Consider the following 27,158-nt stretch of genomic DNA (forward strand, 5'->3'; position numbering starts at 1 on the left):
TCTTTGAAATTTATTTCAAGTTTAACGAAAAAGTGATGAAAAATGATATGGAATTTAATTTTTTATACTTCTTTGTTTGCTTTTGTTGTAGCACAGATGAATCGTCATGAATATCTGTACAGATACAGGACATTCAACAGCGAAAAGCCTCGTGAGAGCATTGTATCCTCTTTTCAAAAAGATTGGAGATGTAAGATACAAATATGTTATTACTTTTTATTATAAATAAATAAAAAAACCGACAATGAAACGAAGGTTGATTGCGATTGGTAACTAAGAAATATTGAATTTTCCATAAATGTATTTTGATTTAATGTCGGATTATTCGCTATTCTATTTATAAGTATTTAAGGAAGAAAGCGGAGAGAAAAATCTTTTATTGAATGGAAAATTCGTCAAAACATATCCTCAACCAATATTAAGGTACTTTCAGAGGTAGTTTATAAATCTTGACCTAAAAAGTGTTTATGTGAAGGAGGAGGAGGAGGAATATCATGTTCTTTTATCTTAAATGAGGAAAAAGTAGATAATTTATGTAAAAAAAACTCTTTTCACTCCAGGCTCGTTGTTTTCTTGATGGCTTTATGTAGGAAAAACCACAAAATAGTGACTGAAAAATAAAAAGAGTATCGCAACGTTATAATCTTAAAAAGGAATAAAAATAAATTATATTCTGACAAATTTATAGTACCTAGATACCTTTCCTTATTTTCTAACAATGGCAAATATTTCTCTAAGATTCAGAACCACACTTTCATGATGAACTTTGTATAGGAACACTTTTAATGTATTCAATTACATTTTTAACTGATGAATAATTTTTAAAAAGTTTACAAAATACAACGAAATGTTATGATCATAAAAATAGCAGATCAAACAAAAATATTTGTGTTGTATAAAAGTCTACATCAAAACATTAAAACTAACATTAATATTTTGTTTGCTAGCTTTCATTCTTTATTACTTCAGTGCATCTTGATGGCATTCTGTTAACAAGCCTTTGACATAGTTTGATATTAGTGGCATTCCAGACTTGATCTCACCCCCACCCCTCCCAAAAAAAAAAAAAAGAAAAAAAAAAAGAAAGACGTTAAAATTAGAGTTTATCTCGTAAAGCCACCCCAATATCGTTTCATATGTTCTAAATTGGATTTGGATAGGGACTTTTAGGCAGCCATTCTATAAAAATATTTGGGTAATTGTTGTAGATTAAAACTATAGTAAAAGGTAGGTTATCGTCAAAATACGGTTCCGTTAAGTTTTGTAATATATCTTTGTATTTTTATTGATCCAATTTTCCAAAAATTTTGAACAGCTGATTGATACCATGCCAGGACATAGCTCCCCAAACCTTAATATTACTCTCTATGTGCTGTACATTCTTAAGAGTATACAATCGGTTGTTTTCTTGTTCCCAGGACTTGACTTTTAAACCTTTTCACACAATAAAATACTTTATTGTTTATTAAATGAAAATGGTAATAGGGTTAGATTACGATTTTCCAGAGATATTATTGGAGGTACAAATAAGTTTTGAGGGATCTACAAAAGATGGCGTAAATAGCATTTAATCGCATCGGACCATCTTGTAACCATATTCATGGTGAAGCGTCATTATTTCCCGCTAAAAATCAGTCAAATGTCATGTTACTGAAATAAATAAAGCTCATTCTCCATATTAGGTGAAAAATTCAGAATCAAAATGGCTAATCAGCCTATAAATCATGATGAAAATAGGAAAGGTGTGTGATTGTTGCGCATGAGAAGATGCTCAAAGCCACTGACAGAATTTCAAGCCAACAGGACTGATATCATTTATCAAACAACCATCAATCTTTCTTGTCCGTATACTACAAGGTCCTTGTAAAGCTTGCCGATTAATTATGAGGAGAAAAGACGAAGATAAAGATATGGCCTTTACAGTGTTGCTTGACTTCATATCAATAAATATCAGAGCAGTGTTACTGCGTCATTTGTAAGATTGGGCGTTTACAAATGAGATGAGTTCAATTCTTTAACCCAAAAATGAAAAAAAATCATCGCTTACAAGATGCAGCTAAGGCCTTGGTGCTTTTGGAAAGAGCTTATCTCACAACTGTAATCAGCCTGCATGTCGGGAAAATTTAAAGGGCTTGGTTGCAAAAAAACTCTAAAGCTGTTTAAGCACACTGCAGTAACATCACTGCCTAAAGGTCAGCCTAACAGGACAACCTTTGCCTACAATACCAAGTCATAACATCATTAACTGATAGCTTGATAAATAAAATTGTACCATTAGGCCACATCTCTAACTTTTCTTAATTGTTTTAGTGTTTTAAGTCAATTGCACCCATTGATGTCCATTATTACCAGAAGGATTTTATTTACCACAAAATTATGCCTTTAGGATTGTTCCATGAATGAGGAGTTGAAATAACAGATCAAGATTTTGGTCATCACTAAATAGATAAAAATCGTCAGACCAGACTATTGTTGCTTAGAAACCTTACATATGTTTGAATAAATTTCCTATTCTTCGGATTCCTTACATGAAATGCATAAATACTTATAAACTTTTAAGGGTACAAATACATTTTGAACATTTTTATTATAACTCTAAAGGTTTATTCAGAGAAATTGATAATATGTATTTTATTCAAAATCCATCGATAGTAACGACTTTTCCCCATCTTTCAAAGAGCATACGTATTCTGTTTTAAAAAAATTTATCGTTTTTTGAAGCTACAAGATTTTTTACAAATAATTATTCGATGAAATAACTGGCTTCTACAATAAATTCATACATTGCATATAAAGTTTCTTGGTTTAATAAGTTAACTTTATATTTGGTATGAAATTCCCCTTTGTTTGGAGATAACGATTTTGCATATGAAAAATACATTTTTGTGCTTATTTTTGTTATACTTATTATTTTGAATCAAAATTTTCCGCGTAGTGGAATGGTCGTAGATTGACGTCTTTTGTTTGAACCGTTTGTGCTTAATCGTTTTTTATCGACCTTGGAAATATGTCACTTTCGAATAATAACTCTTTGTATTGTGAGTCTGAGCAATTACACGTGAAAAAATATACTAGAAAATCCATAAAAGAAAAAAAAAAATTTTAAATTGTTATCTTTTGTCTTCTTAAAGCAACTTAATCATAACTAATGCATTAAGCATTGGGCAATTCACTCTTCATGGAAAAAACCTTATTGAAAACCTTTTACATGGGGACAATATAAAAATGAACTAAAGAACTTTTGATATTCATCAATTGCAATCTTAAAAATTACACTTCATCTCTTTTTATTATTTCTTTTCAAAATGATAAATTTACAATTTTTAAAATAAAGTTACATTACAATATAGTTCGCAAGTTTGAAAATATTTATATTATTAGTCATTAGTACTGACAGTTTCACATAGTTTGTTTTGAGTGATACTGTATGCTGAAATTTAAAAAGCATTTTTTAAAAAGCAAAATAAGAATAATAGTATATGATATATTTTGTTGTTACAGTTCATATTTACTGAGTAATTTGTATTTCAGTTGTTTTAAAGTAAATTTTCCAATCAAATGAAAATGATAGTAATATGGGTTTTTACACTGAGGTGTGGATTTGTTAAGTTTTTCTGTGCATGGTTTGTTAAGTTAAACAGCCAACAAAGTTAGACTTAAATTCTATTTCATAAATTTTGTTTATTAATAATCAAAGCAATAGTTTACAAACATCGTTTTATATTTAGAAAATATCAAACAAAATAAAAATTCATATGAAAATGCTTAAAGTAAGATGACTAATTATTTAATTGTTTTTACTTTGGATATATTAAAAAGTGAACTGCTTCAACAAAACAAACTTACTCAAGATTTTTCATTATCTTTGTCAAAATAAACATCTCTATACATAAAAGTAAAGTTTTGTAACAAAGGAAGTTATGGTTTTTTTGGGCTAAAGCCATTAATACTTCAGATACAAATTTAACAAACAACATTAGTTTAACACTATAATCTACCACTGTTTGTAGAGCTAGATGATAAAATGTGAAAAACTTTGCAAAAAAGGATAAGTAAGAGTTCAATCCAAACTTACTTAACTTTGTTGTAGACTGGGATGGGGAATTGGTGCCAGATCACCAATATTATAAAAAAAAGTTGATTGCTTGGCCATATATAGTGATGGTTGAAGACATTTAAAAGTTATTTGGTCTTCCAAAACTATCAAAAGGAACTGGAGCAGGCATAGCTGAGACTACTGTAGCAAGTCTGTGGAATGAAAAATAAAGGAACAATTAGAGTTATTTTAATGCAACTTCCACCAACAATTGGGTTTATTCAGGAGCTTGTATGTTAATAGAACAGTTATTACAAGAAGAACTGTTATATTTGGCCTGCAGTGATAAAAAAACACTTGTGATCTTTAATTAAAGAATTTGTAAGGCACAATTAAAGTTAAAGGATTGCAAGTTATTAATGATTGTGCTGAATGTGCTATTAATACTGACTAAAAAAGAAGAACAGAGCAATACTTGCTAAATGTTGTTCAGCAATGCAGATAATTCAAGTCAAAAAAGAATTTATTGCTTATAAAAATTAATAAGGGTTATGGAATTAAGGTTCTACAATTAAGAAACTGGTTCGATGTTTAAAATACATTTTTTATTTTTATGCAATTCTATCCAATGTGTGCATTATATTGCAATCTTATTAGTTTTATAGTTATCATTAGTAAGTTGTATATTAGGATAATTTTTAGTTTAAATAATAATACATAGAACAGTATATTATGATCATCAAAACAATTTATTAAAAATAAAAATCTTTTAAATACAATGTTTTGATGAAGAAATTATTTAAGAGAAATTCACCCTCTAAAGCAAAAAAAAGGTCTTTTTTTTTTTGAAAACATTTTCACTTTTTTTCTCTCAGTTATATCAGTTATTATTTCAGTTATTTAGTTTTTCAAAAGTATTTGAATTATTGCCTGGGTTTGAAAGCATCACTGAGATTATTCATAACTGACTTTAAGGTTAAATTAAAATTAATGAAGTAGTTCATTAATATAGTTTTTTTATTTATCCAGATTGTAAGAAGATTATTTGGCAAGAGATCTGGTTTGATCCATTATGGAGATATGACTCTAGTTGGTTAGCTAGATTTTGTAAGTTTAAATTTGCTTAGTTTAAGTAATATCTAAACTTTTTGTTTGTTTTGCAACTGGAACAACTTCATGATTTCCTAATACTTTCAAGTAAGAAAAAGCTACAGTTTATCATTTTTGCCACTAACAATAATCAGGTATAAAAAAAAACATTGAAAAAGTAAAAGATAATCCACAGAAAAATGTTTTAAAAATTGATGAGTTTAAATTTCTATCAACAGTTGCTTATTCTGGTGGAGTTTAAACAAAATTGTAAAAAATGATCCAGAATCCATGGCAACTTCTATTCTCTGGTTCATGATGAAATACTTGGATGGCTGACCAAGCTTCATATTTTCTGTTACCCCTGTTTACAAACTAGCATCATTTTATCAATTATTCTGAAAAAGGACAGGTTTTAGTCTCAGACCTAATCCAAACTGTGCAAAATGAAAAATCAAATAATCTCCAATAATTTTTGGATCCATTTAAATGTCATGGGTCCAAAAGAATTCTGTGTGCCCATAATACCAAAAGAGTACTTGTGCAAACCGCAGAAAAGCTAATTGCTATCTGTAAGAATTTGCTTTTTGTTAGCTTTGATTTGGTTTTGCATGATGAGTTTTAAAAAGAATTGAAGGGGAATTTTCTGTGTATAGACAATCCATAGAAGCCAAAGCTTTTTTAGCCTTTAAGATGCATTTAAGACAATTTGCTTCATGTCTTGAGTCAGTAGAAGCAATATTACAGTAATAACTTGTTGTTACTGTAAACTGTTTAAAATCATTAAAATAAACAGTTTTTTAATGTAGTTCAGTGAAATAAGCGTTTAGTCATAGTTACCTCCACTAACAAAGTCAAAAAATGAACTTTAAATGTCTTTTCATTCTAGTCCTTGATATACACACGTATGTATGTTAAGATCACAATAAAAAATGTAAATGTCATGAAAAAGTAAAGTTTAGAAAATCAATTTTTAAAGTTTAATGAATTGTAGTGAAAAATAGTCTTTATAAACCAAGCAAGCTATTACATTTTTTTTTAAAATTTTCTTAAAAATTGTTTTTTTCCTTATCTATATTTTGTGCATAAATAATTGTGACAATAGGAATAAAGTTTAATGATTTTCTGAGCTTTTATAAAAACAGTTGCCTAGTGACCTAGCCTGTTCTTCCATTTAAAAATGAAAATCTTCAAAATGAATTTTCTCCTTTATTCAACTGATAGACCATATGATACACTAAAAATGCAAAAAAGATAGTTTAAGGTTTTTAGAAATACAGATAAACTTTGCTAAAAATATAAGAGCAAAACAATTGCCTTTAAAAAAACATGTAATGAAATACCCATATCCTAAAATCTGCACAAATATTAAATCACAAAATAGATAGCAAAATCTAATTATCATTCAGATATGACATACCCTAATTATGTCAGGGATTGTGTCATCACACGGTATTTCTTCAAATAATATGTTTTATAGTGCAGCTAAAATGCTTAAGGTTTTGACAGTGCTAATTGATAGAGGTTGTGATAATTGATAGAGATTGAAACTGAGTTTTGGTTCTTTACCAATAGCTGCTAGAGTAGCTATTTGTAACAGCAGCTCTTGTGGTTTAAGATACTGATTACAGTAACTCATGATCATTAGAGTCCAATGTGAAAAAAATCTCTTTAATAAATCATGTTTGTATTAGAAATTAAGCCTTAAGTGTTGATTTTTAGAATCCTGTAAATGCCTTGAAGTCTATCTAATCATGTACACCACATTGTGTAGTTGTGGCTTTTTTACTAAAATAGAGTAACAAATCAAGTGTTATCTCAATAACACTTGACTTTTTATTTACAAGTCTATGTCATATTTTAGGTAGAAGTGCACTCTTTTGAGGAATGTGACCCACAATTATTGGAAATGTTTAATGAAGTGCATCTGAAAAAAAAGAAAACAAAAACAAAAAAACAAACAAAAAAACAAATCAAATAGTTAGCTTTATTTTATCCTATAGAATTGTCACTAAAGAATTTGATGTCTTGTGCATTCTTGAAATATTCCTTACACAAAATAGAGAGTGTTTTACCTCAAGTAATGTTATGTGATAAAAAGTGTAATGAAATAGAAAATTGCATATTGAACAAAGGTCAGTTCAGAAACATAGATCACATTTAAGGTATTAGTTAATACTTCCTTATGTGATATGAAAAATATAAATTTAAAAAATATTTCACAAAACAAAAATTGAGACACACTCTCAAAAGACTTTCATAGTTTTTAAAACTCATTAACATATATGCATAAATTGTCACCATTCATTATACAAGAACTAAATTTGAAAAAAGCGTGATTTAAAGAAATGGAGTGTTCTCTTTGTCAAGGTAGAATACAAATAAATTTTAAGTTGTGTGTGTACAAAATAAATATTAAAAGAGATAAAAACAATAAATAAAAGTTATTTATTACAATAGTATAGCTGTTGATATTATTTATGGTCTCAAATCAATTTTAACATTTTTTGTTTAATTTAAAACTTTTTTTCTTTGTTTATCTTTTTTGTTTCTTTAACATCCTAAAGATTGTTTTAAATATTATAAACATTTCAATGTGTCGCCAGTAAACAGTGTAATTTTTATTCTATTTCTGAGTTAAAGTTTATTATTAAAATAAAGATTCATTATTTGTATAAACTAAAAAAATCATAATCAAAATGATTATTGTCTTTTAATTAATATGTATCATGATCATCATGATCATTATCATGATCTTCATCATGATCATTATCATGATCATCATCATCATACTAATCATGATCATCATCATGATCTTCATCATCATCATCATAATAATGATGATCATGATCATGATGATCATGATGATCATGATCATGATCATGATCATCATCAGTCATCAATCATCATGGTTATATTAACACATTAAATAAAATTAGAGCCTCAATAAAACGTTTTTATATGAAAAACTTTAACTAGTTTTGTACTATCATGTTAAAAAGCATCAAATATGCAGTAGTGCTAAAAGTAGTTAACTTGCCACTTTTTGAAGATATTTTAATACTACTTTGGAAAAAAAGTTTTTTAAATTTTATTAATTAAAAGAACTCCCTAAATCCTCTGATTACTGTGGCAGACACTTAGTAATACCAAAAATGACATCCCTAGAAATTATAAATTTTATATAACACATATTTTATGTAAAATTCTTGGAAAACCTCTAACATTCTTAAGAATATGGTGGAAGAACATTCCTCTAGGCCTATTATAAGAGCTTATAACTTACTATTTTGCATCATTTAAGCTCAAAACTTTTTATTTATTTTCTTATTTATGAAATGTATTTTTCACTATATTTTTGTATATAGTATATTTTTCACTATATTCATATAACATATATCTTTTAATAATTGAGTAGTTAAATAAGACAGCTTCAATAGTAAAAGAATGTCTCTTTGCAAAGAATAGTTTATCCTCATTCATAATTGACAATAATGTTAAAAATATTAGACAAGCTAGATTAGGAGACTATGAAACTGAGACAAGCTAGATTTGGAGACAGAGATGCTTTTCTAAAATTTGGAAAGAAAGATTTCATAAGCATATTCCAGGATACCACTTCTGATCAGAAAGCTAAGGAAATCACAGTATCCAGAAAGATAAAGTATTGGTTAGAAATGGCAAGTAAATAACTATTAAGAACTATCCAAAATCCAAATTTGTTCAAGTTTTGTGTCAAATTTTTAGTCTCTAATATAAAAGTTAATCCAAATTTGTTCAAGTTTTGTGTCAAATTTTTAGTCTCTAATATAAAAGGTAATCCAAATTTGTTCAAGTTTTGTGTCAAATTTTTAGTCTCTAATATAAAAGTTATAAACAAAGTTGGAATTTTTGTTGAACATAGTGACTATCAATACAATCTTAAGGTAAACATAGTTGCTAACAAATTAGGCAGCAATACTTCTAACATTTATCTGGTTCTTGGTTATCTTAAATAAATGGTGGTACATCTTTGTATCTCATCAAAATAGCAATGTGAGAAAATAAGCAGTTGAAGATGGATTCATTAAAAGCAGAGGGATTAAATCTATGCACAAAATATTTCTTGGTGGTATTGTTTGAGGAAACCTAACAATTACAACAATGGAAATGACTGAAGTTGTGAAAAAATTTATTAAGTATCCTTTTTGTTAAGTTTAATCTATTTCTCTTTGAAATACTTAAAACAGCTTTACTTGCAAAAAGAGAACTAGATTTACTTTTTAAATTAACAGCTAGTTCCACAACTAAACACTGTGCATTTCTTCTTTTATAAATTTACAGCTAATTTAACAACTAACCGCTATGCATTTATTAATCAATATTGTTTTTACTATAACTAATACATTTCCCTTAAAAAATGTTAATATCAACTAACTACATATATATGAGATTCACTGGGGAAAAAAGACATCACATTTTACAACTTTTGAGTAACATAGATTTTAAAGTTTGAAAGTGTCTTATTCTTTCATAGAATAAGTTATTTTTAACTGCTCTTTACTGTTAACATTTTGATTTGTTTGCAAGTTTCCAATATTTTCAAGGGGTAAATTGTGAGCAAGCTAATGTGTTTTCCATGAAGCTTTAAAACACAGTTAGCTACAAAATTTTAGATTATTCTAACTTGTCTACTATATTTGGTGAACAAAGGTAAATAAAGATATCAATAATTATTTCAAAATGTGACTTAATTTTGATAAATATGTTATATTAAAAAAAAGTATGTCAGGTTCAGTTGAAAACATAACAATTTAATGTTAACATAACAATTTAATTGAAAAAAAAAAAATTTTTTAAGGCTAGTTAAATTAGGAAAAAAACAGGCTTGTTTTTTTTCTTTTTTTAACCCTAGACATGGCAAAACCACAAGTCCAATTGCAAATTTGAATTTAAGGGGAATTTCGATTATTTAATGAAGTTCCATATGGTTTCATGTGTTTTAACCTGAACAGAATCAGATAAGTATCATTTGTGGAAGTAGAAAAAAAAGAAATAACAAGGAACTATCAGCTTAAGAACAAGAATAATATGGGATTTTGCACCTTCATTAGGACAGGGGAAGAAAATAACAAATGTTGTCAGAAACCTTCATAACAATGCAAATCAAAAAGTAATTACAGACCACATATAAAAAAAATAGGCTATGAGATAGTGGAGAAGTTTAATTTATTTCTTTTAACATTTCTAAAAGCAATGTCATTTAAAAAAATTTTTTCAAAGATATATTTCTGCAAGAATTGTATTGAACATGTACAGCTCCAAAACTGCACAAGGTTCTTGCCCATTGCTAGAATTTGATTGATATAAGTTGAAGAAATTGAAATGATTTAAAATTATGGAGTGAAAAAGGAATTGAGTATAAAAAAAAGATGCACTTTAGGGAAAAATTAATCTGAGACCCTTCAGGAAAAAGTTACAAAGAAAAACAAAAAAGTTGGCTAATCTGATGTTTGCTGTGATTTGACCCATTTGTTGCAGAGGAATAGAGCAAGGAAAATCATTTTATAAAAGCTGTGCTAGGTGAGGGCATTCCAAGAGAGCCAGCATGTACAGAAATACATCATGATAAAATATTGTATACCATTTTTTTACTTTAAATCTAAATGTTGAGATGGTAATTTTAAAACTAATGTTTCTCAAAAATGGCTAATGCAATTGACATAAACAATAAATTAAACTTAATCCCCCATCTTTTAGTTTATTAATCATATAAGGTTTATTATGACCTCAATAACTCTTTTTGAGACAGTTTTCATGGCATTTTTTAAAGGAAAATCCAATTTTGGTACTGAAATAAATCCTGATAAAAATTAATTTTTACATTTCCTTAACATTACTTAACATAAAAATGTTTTCAACCAATTCACCATTGATCTTTTATTTCTAAAATGCTTTAGAAATACTAAAATACTTTATCTAAAAGTGACTTTTTTCTCTTATTTTTTAAACTTTGGATTGTCATAACTTTTAAACCAAACATATCAACCTCTAGTTTTTTTTTTAAAATCCCTATGCCACTTTAATTTCCAAAATCAAGACAAATTTTACTTTCAAAGTGTTACATTTATTTACTCATACCATCATCTAAACCTCTTTGAAATATAATTATAAAATAAATATGCTATGATTTTAATAATGCTTTGATATATTAAATCATCCCAATTGTTTTTCTATGAAAATGTTTTCTATAAATGAGCAAGGTGTAGGAGTTTATTGATATAATGACTAAATAAAACTGTTAAATGAAATAATTTACTACAATTTATGTTTCAAATTTAGAAATAAACATTTTTTTATATATGCTAAAAGCTTAGCATAAATTTACCATTGGTATTATTTTATTTCAGCCTTTCCAATGCGTATAACAGGCTTTCGATTGTCTAGTTATGAAAACTTTACAGTGTCTCAACCTTTTAAAAAAGAAATGGGAACTCTTTTTGTTATAACTTATACAATAGACCAAGATTGGCAATATGAGAAAGATGTTTATGGAAATCAAAAAGTTAGTTAAATTTAAATCTAGCATTATTTCTATGTTCTGACGTCATCAGTAAAATACTTTTTAGAAAGCAGTTTAATGGAGAGTTTATTAAAAGAAAAATGTGTTGCCAAAATTTTTATTTAAAATGATTCTTGTTTTTTTAGATCTATAAAACTCAGGAAGTTGAGTTTTTACCAGAATATGAAGAATATGGGTTTGTTCCTATTGATCCAGAAATAATTGCCACAAACATATGCATTTATGTGAAAAGCTATCGAGGAACTAAAGCTCATAAGACAAGATTTGTTGAGTTGTTTGGCTGTGCTGATGACTATGCTATTAGGAATTTTCAATACAACTCCTATGAAGATGGTTTGCTGGTACTTAATTTTTTTTTATATTTTAAAAAGTTATCACTAATCTAATAACATCCATCAATCTCCACAATGATCCAAAAGTTTATTTTTGGCTCTTTTAAAATTTTTTTTTTGGTCGAGTAAGTCAGCTTTTAAAAATAAGTATTTTTATAATCAGTATATCTATCCCTTTCTTTTGCTCTTAAATTTGTTAGTTACAAGAAAGATGTTCTTTCTCTTCTTCTTCTTGTAGAGTTTATTGATCTAATAAAGAATATTCATTTAATATATCCTTTATATTAGATTTTTAAGTGTATGTTCTTATGGTTAATAAAGGATTTATTAAATATTCATTAAATAAATCCTTTATTAAACATAAAACATCCTTTAAAAAATATACCTGAACCTGTTTTACAGCCCTCTCAATGCAATCACCTACTACTTCAAGATTTTTCGGAAGCTGTTTGAACTCTAATTGTTCAGGTTTTAAAAGGAACATGACCTCAGACTGTAAAAATATAGGGCAACAAATAAAATATTGGGCAAGAAGCAAAGCTCATTTTTAAGATGGTTCTTTAGACCCCTTAAAAAAATGAGAACCTGAGAAAATTGTGTAATGGATGCCTAAAAATAAAGCAAAAAGTATTAAAATAAAATTTTAATTGCTGCAGTAATGAAATAAATGAAAGTTAAGATTGGATTTATATTTCATTTTGCTAACTAAAGTAACCAAAAAAATTTTTGATTTCCAAATGATCCATGAGAAGAACCCTCACAGCTCAACCTAGATAAGATTGAAAAAAGGGTCCAAAATGAACTTTTGGGTTGTTGTGGGCATTGATGAAGTGATCCAACCACAAAATAAAAAAACTTTTTTAGCTTTATAAAGCAGCATAATGTATATGCATAGAACCAAAATAATGTAGCCAAAGAATACCATTTATGTTTGTGAAGGTGGTTACTATTGTAATTGTTATATTTATATTTGCAAAAGTTTCCAGTCACATAATATACATCAACACAGTAGGATGCTCAAAGACGCATTTACAAGTAATGGCACATTTAATTTTGATATTTAGTTCATAGAAGGTCGAGAGAGCATAAACATGCCTTGATGTATGCAAATTCAAATTTGTGAGTGAGCAATAAAATTTTCAAATGAAAAAAAATTTTCTCATTTAGTTGCTTCACTATTATTGACAGGTAAATCAACAATGAACAGTATTACTGTAATTGTGGAAATTTTTTGTCCACATAGTGGAAACCAAGAAAAACATCTAAAAAAGTAGATCATATCATTAAACACAAATCAACTGTGAATGTCAAGAAAACTACTTCCCAAATTGCACACAAGCTAAAGGATGAAAAACTAGTTAATGTTAGTTGCAGTATTGTGACACGAAGACAAGATGTGAAGCTTTTTGATTGTGTAGGTATCAAAAAACCATTAATCAGTAAAAAGATTATGAAGGCCTAAATAAAATTAGCTGAAGATTACCTAAATTAAACAACCAAAACTTGGAAAAAAGTAGCTTTCTCAGATAAATCTAAATTTAATCTTTTCAAGTTTTAACTGCTTTAAATGTGGGAGTTTTAAGCTAGCTATCTCAATCACCGGATTTAAACCAAATAAATGGGAAAACTTATGAAAAATGCTAGTTTGTCAAGATTTAAAAAAAAACAGATATTGAAATAAAGCTGTTTTACTTAAGTATTTGAAAGAAGAATGGGATTAAAATCCCACCTGTTTGCATTAATCAATTAATTGAGTCAACGCCACATTGTGCATCTGTTGTCGTTGCAAAAGGTATGACAACAGTATATTAATGTAAAAAATTAATTTAACAATATATTACAGAACATGTGTGCTAATAACTTTTCTTGTTATACAAAGTGGCTATAAACTTTTGCACATGTTTATATAACAATTAAAGTAGTAAATGTATTCACAAACATAAATAATGTTCTTTGGCTATATTATTTTGATTCTTATATCTCATACTAACATCTCAATAATTATAAATCATTAGTCTTTTTTAAAAACAAAATAAAGTAGAAAATGTCACTGGTCAGAAACTTTTGCAAGCCACTGTAATATTTGAAAAGGTTTAATGAATATATAAAGATTGCAACAGAGCTTTAAACTTTTGGAATGTAAGGCAAAATCATTATTTTTTCGCCTACATCTTTTTTACAGCCTGGAAATCATCACTGATAATCCTGTTCCAAACATTTTTTTAAACTCCTGCTCCAATAGAACACAAACTCCACTTAGTCTTCCTGTATTGCTCCTTCTTATGTTAAAACATATGGCAATCACTTAATTTACTAGATCTCAATCATGTGTATCAACAGCCATTGTCTGAGCCTTCCAATTTCTTACAGGTATCTTTCTGACACCTAGAAGTTGATTTGTTTCTACATCAGGTAAAACTTCTGGGAACTGATGGACTGTTCCATGCCAGTACAGCAAGAGACAAATTAGAAGAAAAATCTTCATTCAATTTGTTATTAATTTCTATCTGAAGGCGTTTGTCCATCTTTGAATTGTGGAATGACTGAGGCTGATATCTTCTAGGTTTTTTGTTTATCTTTATAATTATGTTCTATCTGGTACGGCAACAGCATCATGTGTCATAATTTCTTAGTGTTTTCAACCAGTTGAATGATATGAGTAGTCTCTATCTACTTCAGCTGTATTGTTGTTGCTGCTTGAAGATTCTGTAAAGATAATCAAAGTTTCTTCAATCTTGAAAACTCTAAGTTTTTTTCATGAATTAAAAAAACCGACATTTTTGCAACCTCTAAATATTTTTGAAATCTCTAAATATTATCCAATTTTCTTCATATTTGAAAGGTAATGTTTATATATCATTTAGAGCCAAACAACAGGGTAAGACAGTAACATTTAAATAGATTTTTATGAAAAAAAATGCTTTGAAAAAAGGAAGTTTTATTTACTTCATTATGCATTGATTATAAATTGATTATGAAATAAGAGGGTAGCTAAAAAAAAGTTTTCAACTTGTACTTTCTTTTTCTTACACTTTTACCCGCTTTTAAAATAGATGTAATTGAGAAAATTGAAAGAAATTTTTTTTTCTTAATGAAAAATTATGATTTGAAAAAATGCTTCTTTTCAAAACTTTATTTGGAGCTCATGTGTCACCCCTAAATTAACTGTTGCTGAGCATAGTGTGAAACTTATCAAGCTTTAATTCAATTGTACAAGAAATAACATCATTGTTCCATTAACTCTCTGTGTGTTTGACAATCTCATAAAGTTAAAATTATTTTCATTTTTATGAAATTTTTTTATTTTCATGTTTAAAAAGTTTACAGCCTGTTTTATTTTTTAAATATATTTTTATAAATTAGATGAATGAACCCTGGAAACTAATTCAGTTAATCCCAGGTTATAAAGTTTTTTTTTTAAGATATACCAGCCATTACTGAATGAAAGTCTGTATGGCTGTACATTATTTGATTTTGAAGATGGGAAGCTAATGAACTGGACAATTGTTGGAAATGCATTTGAAAATCAACCCACTTTTGGTGATGTAAAATTTGTAAGAGGTACCTTGAAATATCCTACAGGATTTAGTGGGAAATGGTGGATATCAAGTGATGAAAATTATCCATACTTTGGGGCCAACCAAAATGTTGGAAAATTGACAGATGTTGGGTTGCTTAAGTCCCCTCCTTTTGTAATTGATGTACCATTGGTCAGTTTTCTAATAGGAGGTGAATATAAAACTGGTAAAGTTGGAGTTGAAATAAGAAGATATAATCTAGTTGTAGCCAGTTTTTATCTATCATCTAGTAATCCTTACATGGTGGAAAAGACTCTCAAAATCGAATCAAATCTACTTGGTTCTTTTTTTGTACTTCATTTAGTAGATGATAGTGTTGATGGATACCTAATGTTTGATTGCTTTAAACTCATAAAAGACAGTTGTAGTTGTGGTATGTGTTTTTATGATTTATTTTCTAAAGTTCTTTGCAAAATGTAGCATTCTTTATGAAAAGTGTTAAGGGTTCTAAATTTATGTATTTTTATAATAAATGCACTTAAATATAATAAAGTGGTACAAAGATAAAAGTTTATAAATTCATGGAATTAGAGAAAAAAAAAAAAAATCTACAAAACAAAGTAAAAGCTGATAAAATTTAACCTGGCTTAAGAATTTTCTGTTGCTACTTATTTTTCTTCTTGATTGCTTCAGTTCCTTTTCTATATTAAACCTCTTATAAAATGTCAGTTTTCCTATTTTAACAAAAAACCGGTCTTCTTTGTTCAAGTTAATATAATGTTAATATTTCAAAGCTGTTTTATTTCACTATTGTTTTATTTAACTGTTGCATTATTTTCAAATGTTACTATTTTCAATTTAATTGTTATGAATGTTCAAATGCTATAAGCTTTAAGATAATTTATAAGGGTAATGCTGCTTTAATGTTGCTTTAATCCATAGTTTACATATTTTAGCATCTGCTTTAGATAGCCAGTTACTGGTGTTGCTGTGTTGTATTGATTTTTGAAACCACTTTTTTTAATTAAAAGAATGTAAATTTTCTAATTCACCTTTAAAGCATTTATAGTTTTTGAAGTGTATACATTAGGCCGGGTGAATAAAAATGAGCAATTGCTTTTACTCAGTAATTGGTCAGCTTTACGTGAACAAAAACTTCAGCAGTTTGTCTCATATTTTTATTCACGTAAAGGTAAGCAATTTACTCAGTAATTGCTCAATTTTACGTGAATAAAAACTTAAGAAAAGTTGTTGAAGTTTTTATTCACGTAAAGCTGACCAATTACTGAGTAAAAGCAATTGCTCATTTTTATTCACCCGGCCTATTAAATACTCTTTTACTACAGTAAAAATCTTTAAGTCTCAAGTTTTATGGACTTACTTGTGGAGACTTTAAGGGATTAACAATGGGACAATAAAGAAACCTCAATTTTTTTGACCTGCACCAAATTAACTTATATTAAGTCTTGATAGCAAATTAAACCAAAATTAAAAACTTACATGTGCTTTAATTACTTAGTTAAAGTACAATGATATTTCGCTGGTAAGTTGCAGTTTAGTAATTAACTTTTTAAAAAAATACCATTTGACTACATAAAGATGCAGTTTAACAACTACCAGGGAAATATTACTGTACTTTAACAAAATAAGTCAATAAATAAGTATTATCTTAAAGTCAATTTAAATCAACAGCCGATTTCTTGCCTGAGAATAGTTTTAAGGCTTCAATGCTGTAAACAATAAATTTATTACTTTTGTATAGTATATTTTATAGATCTAGTATATTTGCACTTTTATGTCTTGCTCAATACATAGTGTATATTATTGCTATTTTAAATGTCAATATTAAGGTTGTTTTATATTTTTCATTATTCATAATTCAATAACATTGTAAAATAGTTACACCATAGCTGCCCAACATTTCTACAACTTTTACAAATCAGCCTGTTCAATGAATTGCAGAAGCTTGCTTCAGATCTTGTTAACTATAACTTTTCTATCATCTGTATAAAATGTAAATAAGGAATCATAAGCTGGTGATATGAATAAAAATAGCAAGGTATTCAAATAGCTATGTATTGAAAATTTGAATACAGTGATAAGATGGTCATTGAGACAAACATGAACAGAAAATTTCTTTAAAAGAGTATAATTTGTCCAGAACTTTTGAATTGCAGAACTTAAATCATTGCTCCAATAAAAGGAAAATGGAACAAGAGCAATCATTTCATTCCTGTCAAGTGTTGGAACCATTCATTTCCATCAATTAGATTTTACTCTATATAGAAGCAGACTGTATGTTACATGAAAGAGTGTTGTGTTTTTTGTCATTTTCAAAAAAAGATTATAATTTACTACAATTTCTTTTTCTTTTTTTATAAGAAACTACTATATTAATAAAACTACTACATATATTTATTGAACTATTGAAAATTTAGTAAAACTTATTATAAGGGTTTAGTTTTTTTTTTTTTTGCTTTATAAACTCCTTGATAAGTTGCACTAGAGATAATTCTTATTTATTAGACTTAGTTTTATCATTGCAGATACAGGTGGGTAATTTTTAAAGGAGTTTACATCAAGTATTCTCCATAGCTATTCCAAAATGTGTAATTTAAGCTAATCTAGCCTTAAAATAGTTTTATGGAATCTGTGGCGCTAAGGAAAGCATTACATAGTTAAAGAAAAGAATACTTTGCCAGCTTTATGATCAACATTTTTTTTTTTTTTTTTTATTAGCATTTTTACTTTGTAAGTTTGCTTAAATGTATTGATTGTCAAAGATAACTAAATATTTAACACAAAGATAGTTAACTATATATGACATTTGGATGATGATGCTCAAAATAATGGATAAATCTTAATGTTAAAATGGTATACAAGATAAAGTGACATGATATTTTAAGAAGTGTGTACTCATAATCCGTTTGTTAAGGTAAACTTAATTTTCTCTCAGATTGCTGTGAAAAACTTGGTATGCAGAAGAATACTGACAGTAAATATTACATACCATCAGAATCAATCACAAGCAATTGTAATATTAACAACCCTGATTTATCTAATTCTCCTGAGAATGCAAGGTTTTCATCGAGTTATGATGACAAAGTTTTTAAGTGTCTAAAGAGTTTAAATTATGGAGATCAAAAGCCATGGTTAAGTAAGTATTAACAAAGTCATTTTTCTTGATGTTGTTTTTTTTATTATTTAGCTAAAAGTCATATTCACTAAATTAATTTTCAAGCCCTCAACATCAGGCCTGACATCTCCAAGTGTAATGTGTTTTTTGTGGAACTAATTTCTTTCACTTTCTGATCATGAACTAAATGTTGATTACTAGAAATGAGATTTATAAAGATAAACAGTGAAATTAGATTGACAATTACACATTTTTTCAATTAAATTATGCCTCTCTATTCATAAGTTAATTTTGGGAGCATCATGTTTCAGTACTTTAAAATAAATGGTAATAGGGTAAAGATCTTCTTTTGTTGTAGCTATAATATATAGAATCTTATAATTTTTTTAAAAAAGTTATCAAGCAACATCAAATAATAGGGTCAGATAATAAAAATTTATTTATGATGCTTTTTGTTTTCTTTGTTATAGGCATTAAGCTGACATACATAAGTGTTATTGATGGATGGACAACTCAAGGATTTTATGGTGCTTATAATTGTTCTGTTTCATCCTACTATGTGAGGTATGCCCAAATAGAAGAGCACTGGAGGTATATGAGAGATAATCCAAAAAGTGACAAAATCGTGAGTACATTTTTAAAAATCTCTTTTAGCATTTTTTTAAATTTGTTTTTTTTTTTTCAAAAATTTCAATTATATTTTAGCTTTACAGGCTTGGCCCTAATGATAAGGAAAAAAGACAGAAACTAAACCCAAGGATTGAAGCTCAGTATATTAAATTTATATTCAAGTCACTTGGTAAAGAAACTGATCAGTTTTACTGTTTTCGGGTTGAAATTTATGGTTGTTCAAAGTGTGAGTTATATTATTGTAAAAATTCAAAACAATTTGTTATTACAGTTCAACTTTATTTACATGTTAAATGTTTAGAGTGGTTTTTTTTAAATTAGGCTTCTAGTGAGTTCCAACTTTAAGTATTGGTACACTTCATGTCAATTCATAATTTCTGCTTCTTTTGTTATGCAAGAAATAACACTAGAGGATATATTAGGGAAGCAAATCTATAATTTGCACATAAATTATTTGTTATCTACCAAACAGGTTTCTAAAATAATATTTTTTGCAAGGGCAAAATGTTTTTGATTAAAAAATTTTAGTATTCAGGCATGTAGAGCTAACTAAATCCATATGTATTTGGTTATACCGGCATCAATAAACTTTGATGTCCATGTGTAGAGAAATGGTGGTCGAAGACTACCTGAGAGATTAACTTCAGCATCTGGGTTCTTTCTAAGCTGCAGTTAACAATATTTATTTTGATTAATTTCCTTTTTTTTTTCATAAAACCATTTAGCATTACATACCAACATCATTTTTTCTGTAGCATGCTTTTGTTGCGCTACCTAATTTCTGCTGTTTTTGACAGATTTTATGTTTTTTGTTGCTTTTTTTGTTTGTTACACTTTTTTTGGTTAAAAATGTTTTTTTATATGATTACGATTGTTTATATTTATATGATTACGATTATTTATATTTGCTAATTATATCTAGCAAATATATAATTTTCTAGTACATATATAAATAGTATGTAGATGTTTAAGCAGCACATATTGCATACATGCTATTAATACCAAATATTCTTTGGTCTTTTATGACATGCTTTTTTATCTATGCGTATGAATTTTTGTATTATAGAGTTTTCCTAATAGAATGTATAAAGCTTCTTGTGATTTGTTTAAACAGTTTAGTTGAATAACTAATTTTCGTATCAATTAAATTAAATTACCTATAATACTGATTAAAGCAATTTAGTTTTTGATGTTTTGTAGATAGTTTTGATTCTGTTGGGCAGCCAATATTCATGAAAAATGTAAAGATCAGCATGATTGACAACGAAGTTAATCTTAACAGCTATCTGCTGAAAATAATTGACGTTCCTGATACTCTTAAAAGTATTAGTCTTTCGTGCTTGAATGAGTCTGAAACAATCTACGAAATAGTTACTCAGTATGAGTGGTGGGAGGTCATTTATAGTTCAAAATTTAGTTTGTTCAATCCATTCAATAAAGTTGATGTTCGCTTGGAAGATAATTTCTATAAAAGAACTTTTCAATGCTACGTGTTCATCTCAAATTCAAAAGAACATATCTTGATGAGGGAATTTCTGATTATAAATGTGTTAACAAGACCATCCATTGTGCCATTTGTTACAATGGATCCCGGTTTTGAATATCGTGGTGGAAAGTTAGTTAGTGGTAGTCCGTCTATATTTTATACAGACTCTGAGCGTCAAGCTTTTATATCAGTACATCTTGCTGATTTAGGTAAATGATTATTAGATAAATCTTAAGTTTTTTCCCCAAAAAGGGTAGTTAAACTCACCAGAACATATCTTTTAGCAAATGAGAAATCTTAAAGAGTCAAGAGTACATACTTTCCGCATAAGTTGTATACAACAATAACATAAATTTTTAGTACTTTATTATTTTAAATAAACATAGTATTATCAATCATGCCTACAAGAACTACACTTATGTTTTGTTTCCTTTTTTTATTTTAATTTATTAATGCTGTAGATATCACCTCAAATAAATACTTTTATCATTATTCATGACAATAACAGAAATAACACTTTTTGCTCCTTGATGGTAATTTTTTAAATTTTGAATGATATAGCTTTTAAAAATTTTATTTTTGACCAGTTAGTCACTAATTTTATGAGAGAATAAATTCATGCCTTCATTGTTTTTAGGGTGTAAAGGCTGAATTGTATTTATCCTATTTTGATTAGAAATCCAAGTTGAGATTTCAAGTATATGTTCTGTTTATTTAGCACACCCCCTGCTGGTTTACCCAGAAACAGTTAAATATTGTCCTTTAAAAACCGCTTTCCATCACCCATTTCAAGATTTGGAAGAGTACTGGGGAGCTGTAGACTTTAGAATTCAGCAAGAGTCGTTGGATGGTTTTGATCAAGCTATTCAAGATGGTCATCGCTCTTTTTACTATGATGGGAATCGTTTTTTTGCTGGAAAAGGAACCAATCGATGGGCTGCATACAACAATATGCCATCATCGGTTGATTGTGTTGTAATTGCAGAGGAGTAAGCATTTAAGTTTTAATATTGTTGCTTTTTTTAAATTTAGGCTTCAATACCGTACTTGTTAAATTTACTCTTTCGTTTTAGAATAGCGCATCAGTTTGGAGCAAGGTGTGAAACTTCTTGCAGCTCTCCAGACTACATTGAAAAGACGCATCTTCTTCAATTCGGACATAAAAAAGATTTTTTTCAATTAAGTAGAATAAGTCTATGGAAGCTAATTGATTTGCGAGTAGAACTCAACGGTGTTTTGAAATTCAGCAAAAGGTTTTATGTGGATTATTATGAAGACTCTATGCATGTTTTACGAGCTAAAAGTAACTTTTATGAAAAAGATTCATTTAATAGTCCAATTAGCATAAGCAAGAAAGACAACTTATATCGTGGTTTGGAATATACAAACTGCGAAGAGTATAAAGTAACTGAAAATCCTGAAGATATTCCTGATTGTGCGATGCTTTTTACACCGTATGGTTCAAAACCTTGGGGTAGTGGTCATTTTTTGACTTTTTTATATATGTTTCCCATTAGCAAGTTAAATTTTTATCCCAGAGTTAAAGTTTATGGTGATGCAGTTTCTTATAATAATGAAAAGTCTTACTTTGAACAAATCTTTGATATACGCCATATCTCAAAGCCAACCATTACATTAGAAAGTGAGATAGGTGTTTGTGAAGGAGACTATCTTGAGCTTGTTCCTTCTATTAAAATTAATGAGGTTAGCTTTAATGGTTGGAATCTGTTTGTTTACTCCTGGAGTTGGATTAAAGAAGAAACAATGGAGGAGGAAGAGAAAGCAATACCAATCGGTGATGAAAAAAATGTCAAAGACATGCTTTATACACGCAGAGAAAAGCTGATCTTCATGCAGGCTGGCATGTCACACACTAAAACTTATGAGTTTCAAGTTGATGCGCCAACAGGCAGAAGTAGTAAAAGGACAAGGATTAGAGTTTACAAAGGTACGTGAAACGCAATGAACGAAACGAAACGTTGAAATATTTTAGGTTTCTGTTAAACCATAACCAATATGTGGAATTTTATTAAAACAAATCTTTTATAAAAAGCTGCAACAATTTTCTATCTAATAGTTTTGTTTATGGCGCAATCCGCTGAAGATGATATATTGACCAGTGGGTTTATTCTTCACATTTTCTGATCTGCTTCAGAATTTGCACACCTAAGGAGTATTGTTTTGTATAAACCCTGGAGGGTCCCTGGTAAAACAAAAATCAAATCTCGTCCTTCTCGCTAAGTAATAGCGTTTTTGTAAAAAAAAAAAAAAATTGATTAAAAAATTTCTGAAACACTTAAAAAATTTCTCTAACACTTTTGTTTACTATCTTCCAAACAGCTCCAGTTTCTTTTTTCAAAAATTTTTCATCAAAATAATATTCTAAATTTGCTTGATATTTATATATTCAATGGTATTTACAATTTTCAAATGATATTTTCATGTTTTGTATGCTTAGATTTTATATACAATCTTAAATATTGCTTAGGCAATATAAGACAATTTATGCATAATTTTAAGTTGTTTAAAATGAAAGCGTTTTCACTAAGTAAAAAAACTGAAAATAACAGAATTATAAATTTACTTAATATTTACAGATTCAATTTTCAAATGATTTTTACATTTTTATATATACAATCTTAAATGTTTTCATAATTTTCCCCTTTTTGTTTATTTCATTAGATTATTGTTTATTTCATTAGATTATCCTCGTATCACGTGGGTAACACCTTCACCTCATGAGGTAGTTGAAGACATAAGCGATATCATCGAAATAAGAACCAATACAGACAATCTTATACGAGAAATAAAATGGTTTTATATGGGGGTTGAAATTGTAAATTCAATGAACTATATTTTTTTGGGTAAGATTGTTGTTATGTAGAACATGTGTGAGTATGTATCATGGTTACAAATCTGAAAGAGCGTTTACATGTTTTCTTAATCGACAGATTATAAGAATATGGAATACCAACGAAAAAGACTATTGCTTACTAACTTAAATCACAATAAAATGTCTGGTACTTATAGTGTCCTGTTGGTCGGTGATTTTTGTTCGTTCAAAAGTACCATCGATGTTGTTGTGTATGAAAAACCAACAATATCAGTGAGTAAGAGGTCCATTTTAGCTCAGCAGGGAAGCATGTTAGAAGTGAGAGCAAACATAGCTGAAGGGTACCCACCACTCCAGGTAAATTGTCATCCATCTGGATGCATAATTTTTATTTTATAGATTTTTAATGTATGAGTATAAACTTCGTTTAGCTGGAAAATATCTTTTGGACGAAAAATGGTAGCAAGATACTGAACATTGATGATCGGTTATCTTGGACAGTTACAAGAAGTTCTAAAACATTATTGCAGTCGACATTAACTATAAGCGACAGCAAAAAATCAGACAGTTCCAATTATAGAATAGAAGTGGTGTGCGGTTACACTGTTTTTAAAGTTGATGTAATGATAATCGTGAATGGTACTGATGTAGAAACTACAAATAAGATTGATTTGAAATCATCAGGCAAAAATAATTGCAACTTACATTCTATTAAGCTTGCACTATTAGTAACATTTTTTAGATTCATTTATTAAACGACAGGAGCGGAATAAAATGTAAAAGTTTATTCGATTTGGTTTAATTGGAGGTTGTTCTTCTGAAATATGGATTTAAAAAAAATATGGATTCGCTCTCGGAAACACTAATATTGGATGTATTCGGTATTTACGCAAATAAGTTTTTTTTAAAATAAATCTAAAGATTTAATTAAAAAAACCATGATGAAATTAATACACTTTTAGTGTAAATACTTGCGTGGGATGCAGTACAAGTCAACAGCATCTAATTTCTTAATTTTCTGCTCGTATTTTTACAACTCTGTTGGAGCGACACGCACGACAAGCTATGTGAAGATTGTAAAGAAAATGAGCGGAAATGGTTACTTTTATTGTTGTTGTTGATGTTCCTTTATTTGGTTTTAATTGCGATAATTTCTGCCCAAACTAGAAGATTAGGGAGAAAAATTGGGCCATTGAGCTGTTAGTAACAGTTACAGTTAAAGATAAAAAATCTGCATTGCCGTTTGGTTTTTAACGAAAAAGTAACGAATAAAGAACAATCATCTATATCAGTGATTTGAATTAAACGAATTTAAAAGAATTTATATATTTAGACATAAAGTAGTGGTCAAAAGATTAGGGATGTTATTTTATTTTAAAAGATGAAATGGATATTCTGACCTATACTGTTAAACATTCTCTGAATCGTTTATTATTACAAGTTCATTATTAATAACCAAACCAGTTGTTTGAAATAATTTTTTTAATGGAAAAATAACTATTCTCCAAAGTTTGTTTAGATGCAACAATGGAGACAAAGAACGACGATTTTTTTAACATTTCGGTGGTTTATCATATCACGTATTTTATCAAAATAAAAAAGTATAATATGGTATATAAATATTTGTTAAAAGATAAAATATTTGTCTACATTTTAGACATAAGCTGCATAAAATTTTAACAGAAAAATGAGAAGAGCTTCGCATTTCACTAAATATCAAAGAGGAATGGTTGTCTCAAAAAAGGAGACTTTGTTTTCTAAAACAAACATCAAAAAGCGAGTGATTTTCTGTAAAGACCATCGCAGCTGGACATTTGAAAAATAGTGAAATATTTTGTGGAGTGATGAATCGAATTATAATGTATTAGGATTCGATAGCAAAAGGTTAAACGCCCTAAAAATTGTTGGTGGAAATATTATGGTGTGGGGTTGCTTTTATGGAATGGAGTCTGTTCCATTCATAGAAATGAAGGAATTATGAGTTAGTGTATCTAGACATTAAAAACTATTTAGTGTGTCATATACCGAAGAAGAAATGCTACTAGTTTAGAAATTTCAGAAGGGTAATTATCTGAAGCATACGCCAAAATGTGTAAAAGTTTGGTTTTGGATAATTTACCAATTCCAATTATGGAATTTAATCCAATCGAAAATCTATAGAAGATTGCCAATTACAAAGTCAAAGATCGAACCTCAAAAAAACAAAGCAAATTTTAAAAAATGGTAATGGACACATATTCCATTCCTTTTCTAACTGTACGCGAGCTGGAAGATTCGATGCCCAAAAAATGTCTGAGTGATTAAAAATAATAGATATTCATTACACTAACGAATAACAAGTTCAACCATGTAACTGTTAAATGCAGTAAACAATAGATTTAAATAAATCCCATAAACATCTATTCTTTTATGTATTTTCTCCCTATTAATTTGGCCATCATATCTTAACATTTTTAGCTAACAAGCTCCTGAAATAAAGTTCAGACTTTTTAAAAATAATTTTAATAACTGAATCTGCTCCCTTTTTTTTCATTTAAAGTTTCTAATTAAGCTTAAGTTCTTTGCATCCAAATTTAAATTTTATTCTCAAAAAAATGTGTTTAAAATTATTGTGTCCCTATTCCTTTGACTACCATTCAGAGCACCCTTCAACATTACCGATAGAAAATCGAAAAAAATGTCAACGAAAACTGTTTGCGGTTTCTTTATAAGAGATTACAAACTCGTTGAAATTAAAATCGTAGCTGGTTGTACTAGTTTTTAAAGGGTAAAAAAAAAAATTGAGAAGTTTAGTACTTCGTCATCCTCAAAGGCACACAGACGCTTCCACCAATGTCCGAAGCCATTTTTACTCTAGATGTGACTTTAACTCGTTTAGCCCGGGCATTCAACTCATCAACTAGTTGTTTCAATTATATCTTTGTGAAAAAATGCATCGTCCTAAAGTACTCGGAATGCAGAGGAAACCACCATCAAGTGAGAGGAGGGTTTCGTGGAGCATCAGATGAAGAAACTTAAGTAAGCACAGACAGACAGGCCAATTCAATCTCATTACTGTCTTCTTCTAGCTCACATTCCTGAATATCATAGTTCACAGTTTCTTAAATTGAATTCAGATTAACATTAGAAGTAAAATATTTGAAACCCAGTTTTCAAAAATCAAAGTTCACTTTTAACAATAATATCATCTGGAATATTTTTTCAGAAGTAGAAAATAGTTCACGTAAAAATCCCTTTTACAAATCTGCAGCTACTCATTTGATGTAACTTTCAAAAATGTCAGTTTAGTAAATCACTTCGGAAACGTGAGTTTACAACATTATTACATCCTTCAAATAGAAGGTCTTAAACTTGAAGTACTTTGCAATGCTACTACTAATGCTTTAGAAGTCTGAGTTAAGACTATCTTTCAGTGGAACTGCACTGTAAGTTTTGCCACTGTAGAGGTATGTTTATACATACACTAATATTTATATAAACAAAATCTTTAAAAAAACGGAATAATATGGACGCATTTGATATTTTAAAGAACAGCT

General features: G+C 28.4%; 1 protein-coding gene and 1 long non-coding RNA gene across 5 annotated transcripts; one reads left to right on the forward strand and one right to left on the reverse strand.

Moving 5' to 3' along the window:
* On the forward strand, positions 1-26,018 carry LOC145189736 (uncharacterized). 4 transcript variants are annotated; one of them, XM_090089709.1, is made up of 14 exons: positions 1-190; positions 5,066-5,143; positions 11,515-11,669; positions 11,813-12,028; positions 15,442-15,970; positions 18,494-18,694; positions 19,144-19,298; positions 19,379-19,529; positions 20,504-20,998; positions 21,508-21,778; positions 21,863-22,737; positions 23,492-23,653; positions 23,741-23,979; positions 24,054-26,018. In XM_090089709.1, exons 1-14 carry the CDS (start codon positions 43-45, stop codon positions 24,375-24,377), a joined length of 3,999 nt encoding a protein of 1,332 aa, XP_089945835.1. In that variant the 5' UTR covers positions 1-42; the 3' UTR covers positions 24,378-26,018. The 4 variants fall into 4 exon arrangements, 3 of the variants coding, with proteins under 3 accessions (XP_089945835.1, XP_089945836.1, XP_089945838.1); XM_090089710.1 differs by lacking the exon at positions 1-190 and adding an exon at positions 3,682-3,770; XR_016453130.1 differs by lacking the exons at positions 23,492-23,653; positions 23,741-23,979; positions 24,054-26,018 and having other exon boundaries at positions 20,508-20,998.
* LOC149886656 (uncharacterized) lies at positions 3,283-16,637 on the reverse strand. The gene is made up of 2 exons (XR_016453131.1): positions 16,180-16,637; positions 3,283-6,362 (listed from the first exon to the last, which is right to left on the reverse strand). It is a non-coding gene; the product is annotated as an uncharacterized LOC149886656 (long non-coding RNA).
* Positions 26,019-27,158: the final 1,140 nt, after the last annotated feature.

The sequence above is a fragment of the Hydra viridissima genome, unplaced genomic scaffold, assembly GCF_058129835.1.
Source record: "Hydra viridissima isolate aposymbiotic clone 2 unplaced genomic scaffold, HvirCarnegie_v1 scaffold_6, whole genome shotgun sequence".
Lineage (NCBI taxonomy): Eukaryota > Metazoa > Cnidaria > Hydrozoa > Anthoathecata > Hydridae > Hydra > Hydra viridissima.

Excerpts from the sequence above, each read along its gene's own strand:
- LOC145189736 (XM_090089709.1), top strand. The coding sequence starts at position 43 with ATGATATGGAATTTAATTTTTTATACTTCTTTGTTTGCTTTTGTTGTA. Across the intron at positions 191-5,065 it reads TTTTCAAAAAGATTGGAGAT|ATTGTAAGAAGATTATTTGG; the intron begins GTAAGATACAAA and ends TTATTTATCCAG. Across the intron at positions 12,029-15,441 it reads CCTATGAAGATGGTTTGCTG|ATATACCAGCCATTACTGAA; the intron begins GTACTTAATTTT and ends TTTTTTTTTAAG.